Source organism: Protobothrops mucrosquamatus, unplaced genomic scaffold, assembly GCF_001527695.2.
Source record: "Protobothrops mucrosquamatus isolate PMUCROS unplaced genomic scaffold, P.Mucros_1.0 scaffold25, whole genome shotgun sequence".
Classification (NCBI taxonomy): Eukaryota; Metazoa; Chordata; class Lepidosauria; order Squamata; family Viperidae; genus Protobothrops; species Protobothrops mucrosquamatus.
The window spans coordinates 1,700,171-1,710,645 of NW_015386410.1; the positions used below are offsets into that span (position 1 = coordinate 1,700,171).

At 42.2% G+C, this 10,475-nt stretch overlaps 2 protein-coding genes across 4 annotated transcripts in view; one reads left to right on the top strand and one right to left on the bottom strand.

Annotated features, from left to right (window-relative positions):
• LOC107283096 (transmembrane protein 143-like) overlaps positions 1 to 1,154 on the top strand; it is a 70,987-nt gene extending 69,833 nt beyond the window's left edge. Inside the window, 2 exon segments of the mRNA XM_029283135.1 lie at positions 693 to 891; positions 1,006 to 1,154. Coding sequence (XP_029138968.1) covers positions 693 to 891; positions 1,006 to 1,154 — 348 coding nt within the window.
• A 6,445-nt stretch (positions 1,155 to 7,599) lies between these two features.
• The window catches only part of LOC107283112 (epithelial membrane protein 3-like), a 17,484-nt gene continuing 14,608 nt past the window's right edge, over positions 7,600 to 10,475 (bottom strand). For all 3 annotated transcript variants that reach the window (XM_015810964.1, XM_015810963.1, XM_015810962.1), the window contains 2 exons: positions 8,759 to 8,899; positions 7,600 to 7,955 (listed from right to left, as the gene is read on the bottom strand). In XM_015810964.1, coding sequence (XP_015666450.1) covers positions 7,786 to 7,955; positions 8,759 to 8,899 — 311 coding nt within the window. In that variant the 3' untranslated portion in view covers positions 7,600 to 7,785. The remainder of the gene's footprint in view (positions 7,956 to 8,758; positions 8,900 to 10,475) is intronic.

A 10,475-nucleotide genomic window follows, 5' to 3' on the forward strand; every position in this document is an offset into this window, starting at 1 on the left:
TGCCTTTACAAAGCTAATATGAACTCTGAGCATTCTTTCACATGCAAGAGAATCTTTACTTTACTTCTTTAAACTGTTGCAGATCAGAGGAAAATTAATCCTATCAATTTACTGTTCTGCCCAGACAGGACAACTTGCTTCTCTGTCCAATCTAAGGCAGACAGACAACTCAATAGAAATAATTATAAAACAGATAAATGTTTATTCAGAGAAATACTTGCTTTTACGATGTGCTTCTGTATATTACATCTCTCTGTTCATTTCCATAGGTAAATTGATAATGATTTTTCCCCTCTTCTTCTGCCTAAGCATCACATGTTGGCATAAGCATGAGATCTCCAAGCCGTGTGGCTGGAAGCCATGAGCTGGATGAACAAAGGCATTCCCATGTGGCTTGTGTCCAGGAAGTCTCCCAATGCCCTTTAGAAACTCCTCCCACTGACCCATTAACAAAACCAGCATTTAACCCAATAACTGCCAGGTATTCTAACACAGGTATTCTAACATACTGATACATGCTCTCTAGTTAGAGTTGCATAGATCTATACGATTCAGAACATGCTGTAACAGTCATAAGTGCCAAAAAGGGTCACAGCTCACTTTTTTCAGTGCTGTTGCAACTTTGAACAGTCACTGTTACAACAGAACTGTTGTAGGTCGAGGACTACCTGTATTCTGCATTGTTTTCTTAGGTCTTTGGCCAGTGGAGGAACATCCACTCTCTCGAACTGGTGCATATGCTGTACTACCATAGCACCTCCAATAACTCAGAGCTTTTGGATGCCCTCACCCTGCGGGCCCAGGAGGAGCACTCCAAGGAAGTCATCTTGGCACACAGTTTCCTCCTGCAGTGCCACCAGCAACCACAGCAGCGGTTGTCAAAGGAGGCAGGTGTGAGACAGGTATGGGCTGGGATAGGGATGCCAGAAAGCAAAGGGAAGGCCCTTCTCTGAGAATCGGTTTCGGCTCCCGTGAGGTCTCTGGCTCCTCTCTTTGCGTTTGCAGACTCCAATCCTGTTGAACATCTGAGGAAACAGGTTGAGGCTTGGTTGCGCCTGCGCTCTGGGCTGGAAATTAACTTCTGTGCCGAACGTGCCTGGAAGCATCTCAAGGAATTGGAAGTAAGGGGAGCAGCCCATCCTGTCATTGGATAAGAGCTTCCTAGGATTGTTTTAATTGGTGTTTGGGCCTCTAAATCAGCCTTGTCCCTGTGGTATTGAGCATGCCAGGTTTTGAAGGCGAGAGGATGTGAACCTTATTTTTCCAAAGCATTAAGAGAACAGTGCCCTGTGGTGTAGTTACTTGTACCACATGGATTCTTAGAAGCTATTGGATTTCAGCTCCTGAGATGTGCTTCCTTTAACACCAGTTCTTCTTCCAGATATCCTGTTGGCAATGTGCTGTAATGTTAACCTTTGCATACTATGAAAATACTATTTGGAGTACAACATTAGACATCATTATACAAAGCCATAATGCACCTCAGATTCTCTTCTTTGCAGAGAGGAACTTTCTTGCTTTTAAAATATCAGCACTTTTTATTAGACACGCTGCTTTTTTTTCCCCTTCCTTTGAGCTGTTTATTTTTCTTTCCCCAAGGAATGAGTGGAAGCAGTTTACATTTGAAATGAGCACTGTGCAAAGCAGTGAATCTCTTTTGCATTTAGGGCGAGATGGATTTTTAATATCATGTGCCAGCCTGCTGGGGGCATTTCTGAAAAATGTATTAAACCCCTTCTATAGCACTTTGAATTGCACAGTATACACTTAATGGCAAGCTTGAAAGCCATATCGCATGCTAGGTTTCCTTGCTTTATTTTTTTTTCCTGCCAGTTTTACATAGGTGGCACAGGATACTTTCCATCCTGTGTGGTCCTGAACAAAATAGCACGTTCAGGCTGTGTATGGAGGGGAAAAATGCAATAGATAAGTTCTGAGTTACTGGAAGACCAGAACCCTATTCCCCTTGGTCCAGTAATTGTTTACACTAAAACACACACATTTGCTTCTCAAATTTGAAGTCTGGGAATTTGCACATAGCTAAAGGGGGCAGTGGTGTTGTGGCTCCGTCCTGTGGGTCCCTATCATTGGAGGAGGAAGGCTCTGAACATGAAGGAGAGGAGATGGCCAGGCCTCCCTCTCCAGGACCTTCCCCTCTGGTGCGGCCTTCGGTGTCTTCCGACGGAGAGGAGATTGGCCAGGAGCCAGGTGCTTCTGGGATCGGCCAGGAGCCAGGTGCTTCTGGGATTGGCCAGGAGCCAGGTGCTTCTGGGATTGGCCAGGAGCCAGGTGTGTCGGACTCTGAGGAGGATACGTCTTGGCTGGATCCACGCCAGCGTCGGAGGGACAAATGTGCGCAGCAGCTAAAACGTTGTGCCAGAGATTTCAGCTGAGTCACTGGGCCACACCCCACAGGCTATATAAGCAAGGGGTGTGCCGTTTGAAACTCTTGTGACGAACAATACTGAATCTTCTGTTGTAGCACTTCGGAATTATCCTGGACTTTGATTTGTATTTGTACTGTGAGTTATCAGTAAAGGTCTTGGCAGGCAGCCACGGAGTTGCTGCCAAGNCCCCCGACTTCCCAGAGCTGAATACAGGAATAAACATATAGTAATCCAAGTTTAACCCAAACAACCCATTCATAATATAAACAAGTATAAACTTACTATAACTCTAATATACAATCAACTTAACTATAAACTATATATATAAATTATATATAAAAATATTTATAAGTAACAATAATTAATCAAAAGCTATATGATAATTATTCATTTCATATTTTCTCTGAATATAATCTATCCATCTTCTCCATACCAAAATAAATTTCTCCTGATATTGATCCTTCAGGTATGCGGATATTTTTGCCATTTCTGCAAAATATGAAACTTTCTGTCTCCAATCATCCATAGTCGGTAATATCTCCTTTTTCCAATTTTGAGCAATCAATGTCCTCGCTGCTGTTATACAGTACAACATCAAGTTCATTTCTTTTGAGTCCAGATTATCCATAATGCCCAATAAGAATAATTGCGGTGTAAATTTTATCTTTTTCTTAAAAATCTGTTGAAGGTTCCACCAAATCTTAATCCAAAAGGCTTTAACATCCCTACATGTCCACCAAATATGTTCCGTTGCAACAATTCCAGCCGGGTGGGGGGTTGCCGCTTGTGCTCCAAGCTCTCAGCGCTAAATGCGCTGGACAGAGATCCACATGACGGTTTATTGAATCCCTGAGAGCCAGGCCTCCTTAAGCAAACGTCCCCCTTTCGTGCTGTCATTAGCCAGTATACGCACATTGTGGCCATCGGTTCGACTTCGACAATGTGCGTATACTGGCTAATGACAGCATGAAAGGGGGACGTTTGCTTAAGGAGGCCTGGCTCTCAGACAGGGATTCAATAAACCGACATGTGGATCTCTGTCCAGCGCATTTAGCACTGAGAGCTTGGAGCACAAGCGGCAACCCCCCACCCGGCTGGAATTGTTGCAACGGAACATCGAGAGCGCCCATGGAATTAATAGGGGACGCTGTGGGAAGAACGCTGTTGCCACCCCTCCAACTGCCCAACATTTGGGGGTGCCCGGAAGAGGAGACGTACACGGACGGGACGACGATGGAGGAGGGGGACCCCCGAATACCTTCGATGGGGGCCGGAGACACCGGAGCGAGGAGTGATCGTGATGACCTGGCTGAGATTGGACCATACGGGGACGATAGGACGGAGGCGGATAGAGAGGAGGGAGACCCCAGGAGGAGGATGACCACCCGCTCGTGCACGGGAGAGAAGAGGAGGAGCCCTCTAGGACACCCTGCGACCCGACCACTCCATTCCGCAGTACCGCCGTGCTGGAGACAACGGGAAGCACGGGGCAACCCCCTGGGAGTTGGTAATCGAGCTAGGGATAACAGACAAAAAAAGGGGAGGGCACAATCTAGAGAGGGTGGCGTTGGTAGAGAGGATGAGTATGGAACAAAGGGGAGAGGAGACGAGGGGAAGAGAGGGAAGGAGAAAGAGGATGTGAGGGATACGGCCAGCGGCGAGAGAAGAAGAGGGGGGAGTGAGAAGGCTGACGGGGAGGAAGAGGGCCCTAAACGGGTAGTTACCCGCTCACATACGAAAGCACTGGCGCTGGCGTGCCTAAACCATGGAGGAGACAAGCATGAGGGCAAAGGAGAGGAGAAGGGAGCTGGTAAGAAGTGGGCCATAGACTTGAAGCTGCACTTTTGCCTAATATGGATGGGAGTAGGTTACTTTGTCAGAGAGGCAGACAGTCCAGTAGTTACACTGTACAGGCAGGCCAAAAGCAACTCATCCCCATTTTATACCCCACACAGGCAAAATAAACAAGGGAGCCGAGAACCAGCTGGTCCACCGCTTGGTTCTTATTTGTGAAAATAATATGGTTGTGGCGAAGCTTGTAAGCAGTTGAATGTTCAAATGCCACGACACAGGTGGTCCTCAACGTATGACTACAATGGAGTCCTAAATTTCTGTTGCTAAGTGAGACAGTCGTTAAGTGAATGTTGCCCCATTTTATGACCTTTTGTCACGGCTGTTAAGTGAATCACTGCAGTTGTTAGTAATACGGTTGTTAGGTGTATCTGACTCACTGTTGACTGCTTGTTAGAAGGTCACAAAAAGTGATCACACAACCCCGGGACATCGCAACCGTCATAAATATATGCCAGTTGCCAAACATCTGAATTTTGATCATGTGACCATGAGGATGCTACAACTGTTGCTAAGTGTTGAAAACAGTGATAAGTCACTTTTTTTCAAGGGAGTTGTAACTTTGAAGGGTCTCTAAATGAACTGTTGTAAGTTGAGGACCTCCTGTAAATAAAAAGTAGTTTGCCCAGTTAGACTGCAAGGTAGTGAATGAACAACAGCAATTTGGATTGTGGCTAACCTCGATACTAGCTGTGTGGATTATATTTAAGTTGCAATTTGCTACATGTAATCCTCGCTTACCAACTGCCTCATGCAGTGTCAAAGCTACAATTATTTTTTAAAAAGTCTAGCTGACACAAATTCTGTTGCACAACCATCGCACCATCCCAATCATACAATCACCATTTGGGCACTTTGCAACCAGGGCACATTTGTGGCCCCCACCGCACCCCGCAGTCACATGACTGCTATTCACATGCTTCACAACTGACTTCTGACAATGGAGGACACAGGACACAGAAGTTGCGGTCATGTGACACATTACATTACACCCATTGTGATTCACTTAACAACCAAATAGAAGCAAGCCTGTTGCAGTTGAGTGATCTTCAGCTTAGTGACCACATCATTTAGCAACGGAGTTGATGGTCGCTTCGTGTTTACTAAACAAGAGCTACCCAAATCATAATCTTTCATGGTCTCCTCTCTAACTACGAGCTTCCCCTGTGAAAACTAAGAGAATAGCAATAGCAATAGGACTTAGACTTATATACCACTTCATAGTGCTTTACAGCCCTCTCTAAGAGGATTACAGAGTCAGTCTATTGCCCCCAACAATCTGGGTCCTCGTTTTACTGACTGGGGAAGGATGGAAGGCTGAGTCAACCTTGAGCCAGACAGGATTGAACTCCTGGCAGTCAGCAGAGTCAGCCTGCAATACCGCATCCTAACCACTGCGCCACCACCATAGCTCTGGAGTTGGGAATAAAAAGCATTTGCCATACCAAAGAAGGAAGATACAGCTCTGTCAACTCTTTTCATTGCTTTTTAATTTCTAAAATAAGTATAAAATATAAAAGCCATTGGAAGAAGACAAAAAGGGACATTTGTACGAACCATCAATTTTGGCACTAGCAATCAAGTTGAACAAAGAGCAAACCTGTTGAAGAAAGATGGTACACAAGTATAATTTTGTGAACATTCCTCATAATTTTGTGAACATTCCTTAAACTGCAGATTTTTGGATATGCAGCCTACAGTCCCTGTAATTCTCAGCCAGGAGGTTGAGAATACAGGGAGAAAATTTGGAAAAAGCTAGAAAAAAACAAAAACCTGATGGATTTTAATGTGAGTGGGAACAAATACTGCTGCCAATGTATAGCCATTGAACAGATTGTTACAATTGGTTGTAACTCACTGAATAAAGTTACTGAAAGTTATAGGTAGTCCTTGTTTAGCGACCACCTCATTTAGTGTCCATTCGCAGTTGTTATGGTGATGAAAAAGTAACTTCGCAGTCAATTCTCTATGTTTATGACCTTTACAGATTTGTAAAGCAAAGGGAAGCTGAAGTAAGATCACAAGCAGTCATGTTTTCATTTAGCGACTGTTTTGCTTAATTACTGAGTTGCCAGTCCCAGTTTTGGTTACTAAATGAGGGCTACCTGTACTATAAAGAAAGTTGGTGTTTTAAGAAATAGCAACAAAGATCTTAGATACAAAATAAAGAATGTCCCGTTGAACACATCCTTTATTTATCCCACAAATCTACTGTGGGATAAGTAGTTATTTTCCCTATTGACTTTTTCCTAAGTAGAATATTCTGAAAGGGAAGCATTCCAAAGATTGGATGAAGCTAATCTGTGGGAATGGAGGTTTTTTTGTTTTTTTTTTTAAAGTAGAAATGGCTGCACAATAGCAAGTGCATAATTGAAGCTCACTAATTTTGTATAAGTGCTGTATACAAAAAGAGAATCAATTGCAGTCATGGCTGCCATCTTGACTTTTTTGACCTCCCTCACAAATGCTCCTACATATACAATAATAAGAGGACACTTTTTAAAAGATTATTAGAGACTTTTCTGAACAAGCAATAAGCAGAGACTCCTGTGGCTTGTTCTTCAAACTTTTAAAAAGTTCAGTGATTTTCCAACTGCAATTTAATAGGAATTTTATCCACACAGTATTTTATCTCCCAAGAGGCAAATGTGAAAAGACAGAAATATCTGCAATAAAATCAACACGTTATAAAACAGATTCTTATTTAACCTCCATTTTAAAATGAGTTTAAAAAACACACATGAGAATCCTTTTACATTGTATTTCAGTTTGCCTTCCATTTGCAGAAACTTAAAAAAGAAATATATTTTGTATCTACACTACCAATGCATCTCCATGTTTTCCCCATTAAAATATGTATTTCAAATAAAAAATGATTTTATAAAAAAGTTGGAGGGGTTGACTGCCATACTGCAGGTTATCAAAAAGGGAGATTATTATTATTATTATTTAAAAAAAACACTACAGGAGGAATATATTGTTCCCTCATTTGCAAACGTAAAAGGGGACTATAATCTACATGTACATAATTACAAAAAAGTAGAAGCAAACCTTTCTCCAGATATTAGGAGAATAGGCTTTTCACGCTTAATGACCATTGCAGCCTCCCCATGGTCACCTGATTAAAATTTGGGTGCCTCGCAATTAGCATGTATTTATGACAGTTGCACTATCCCAGGGTCATGTGATCATCATTTGTATCTTTCCCATCTGGCTTCCGGCAAACAAGGTCAATGGGGAAGCTGGATTCCTTTAACGGCCACATGGTTCATTTAACAACTGCAGTTATTCGCTTAGCAATTGTAGCAAAAAGCTGTCTTGCTTAGCGGATATGTTGGGTTCAATTGTGGTCATAAGTCGAGGACTACCCGTATGCAAACGAAAATCAGGCACTTACAGTGCAAGAACCCCCACGGATCAAGTTACCCATTGCATAGAATTGTGTGCCACGAGTGCTTTCAAAAACTGCAAAGAATGCATGCATAGCTAAATTGAAAGGAGAACAAGTCTCCTTCCAAAATAAATGGGGAGGTTTCCCTATTGTCAGTCACTCTTTTTTCCGAAGGTGGATGTAGACAATCCCACTGATGAGGGCCAAGGGAAAAGACAGCCAGGCTAGTACGAAACAGTGACCGTAAGAGCCGCCAGGCATTCGGCCACGCTGGAACGTGTCCACATGGATAGTGTAGATCAAGGCAGCTGTGAACACCGAGACAGCTGGGAAGGAACCAAAAAAGGTGAATTAGGATCAAGTTACAGCTCCATCTTGCTTCCCCATCTTCAGCAAGCAACCTAAAGGATAATTACATCCTTCCCATCCATATAGATTATAGACAATTCCTATATAGTGCAAAATCCCACCAGCCGCCTATTCAGATCCGCAATAGGCATCCCAGGATCACTAGAGATAAGTGGGCAGAGTGGTGAGGAACTTATGGTGTGTGGGATGTTGTTGAACTACAACTTCTTATTGGTAATTCTGATTGGAATAGCTGGGATCAGTGTTTCTGAACCGTGGTGACTTTAAGACAGATGGACTTCAACTCCCAGAATTCCTCAGATAGCAATTCTGGCTTGGGAATTCTGGGAGTTGAAGTCCACCCATCTTGAAGTCACCCCTCTGAAGGCTATTTGAAGAGCCAAGTTTTCCTTCTCCTGAGCTCCACTTCTTAACTGGGGCTTGCAAGGTCTTTATATTAAAAAGATAATTTGGGCAAAATGGAACATAACCAGATTCACAACCAGATTCATCCAGGGTTCCAACAAAGTAGCTAAACACTTTGCAAATCATTCCAATTAAGTTAGACCTTAACATGCTGGGGAATTCTGGGAGTTGAAGTCCATACACCTTCAAGTTGTTATGGTTGAGAAACACTGATCTATGCAATACCCCTTGCTGTTTACGTCTTGCACATGGTAACCTCCACTCCCCTACAACTCAGTCCTAATCTTCCTTCCTCGTGGATGCTACCACCTCTCTCTTGCTCTATGATTTTGCAGTGTTCAAATGGGACCCTTACCAGTCAATATCTGGAAAATTCCTGTGGCATAAAACAGGCTTCCCCGCTTCATCGTGTAGAGCTGCCACATGAAAATAATGAAAGCCAAGGTGGAGAAGAGAAGGCTTAAAACCGTGAATGCCTGGACTCCATGAAGCCATTCTGGGGAAAGAAACCATTGAAGAGAAAAGACCATTAAGAGCAGATCTTAATGAGATTTCAAATTTTAGGACAAGACGTGATAATCTTAAAAGAAATATCACCCAAGATACTTAGAAGAAGAAAGGATTTTGCTTTTTTGGCTGAAGAACTGACAGTGAGACAAATACAATTCAGATGGGATATACCAGCTGGTATAATGGTTAATTATATGGGCGTACGTTATCGGCTTAATACGGTGGCAAAAGCAAAAGATTTTTATAGCTCAATTTTGAAAGCAGGTCCATCAGTGTCTCCACAAGGTATTAGGAAGGAAAGAATTCCAGAAGATAAAGACACTCAAGGAGCTACATCATCATCAAGCGTTACTAATTTACAAGATCAAGTTCAAGCTGAGTTACAACTTTTGGAAATTAAAGATGATCCAAAATCACAGAGATTGACCCGTGCAGCTCACAGACGTAAAGAAAGAGAGCAACGAAGAGTGGATGCGGTACCCATAGCGCAGCAAGTAACTTCAGAGCCAGTGGGAGGAGCGAGACCGAAGAAATCAGTGACGGCTGATTTGCAAGGGGCGTTCCTGAGGCTCTCTGCCACTAAAGATGGCAAGGTTCCTGACATGGAATGTTAATGGCTTGAATTCACCGCAGAAAAGAAAAAAGGTATTTTATTATTTGAAGCAACATAAAAATGATGTTGTTTGCTTGCAAGAGACTCAAATTACAGTGAAAGATCAAAAGTATTTGATTAATTCACGGTTGGGAATACATTTTATTGCACCTGCGCCTCAGAAAAAAGGTGGAGTAGTTATTTATGTTAAGAAGGAGTTTTTGCCTAAATTGATTGATTCTGACCCAGAAGGAAGATATGTTTTTATTGAAATGCTTTTGAATGGGAAGAAATGTCTTATCATTGGATTATATGCTCCAAATCAACAGCAGAAACAGTTTTATAAATTGATACATCAGAAACTAAATCAAATGGATTATAAATCAGTTATTATGATGGGAGACTGGAACGGTGTCTTAGATCCAAGAAAAGACAAGAAAGGTTCCTGTAAAGCTTTTAATTCAACATTGCCCAAAACTTTTTTTGATTTGAAGGAGGAACTGGAACTAGAGGACATATGGAGGGAACGGAATATGGATGAGAAAGACTACACCTTTTTTTCGGATAGGCACCAATCCTACTCGAGAATTGACTTTTTTTTGATAACTAATGACTTTCTTTCCAGGGTGAAGAATGTTAAGATCTTTCCTAGGACATTGTCTGATCATAGTCCGGTGTGGATGGAATTATTTGGTGAAGAAGGAAAGAGAAGAACTTGGAGATTGAATGAAAATTTATTTAGATATGATATAAATGTGCAGAAGTGTAAGAATCAATTGAAAGAATTTTTTTTGTTAAATATGCATAAAGGTACTCCGATTTCAATAGTCTGGGATGCTAGCAAAGCCTATATGAGAGGTATTTTGATTTCTATGAATAGTGTTCATAAGAGAAAGCAAGCACAAAAACGAAAAGAGTTAGAGGAGGAGATTAAATCGAAAGAACAGGCTTTTATTTTAAACCCGTTGGA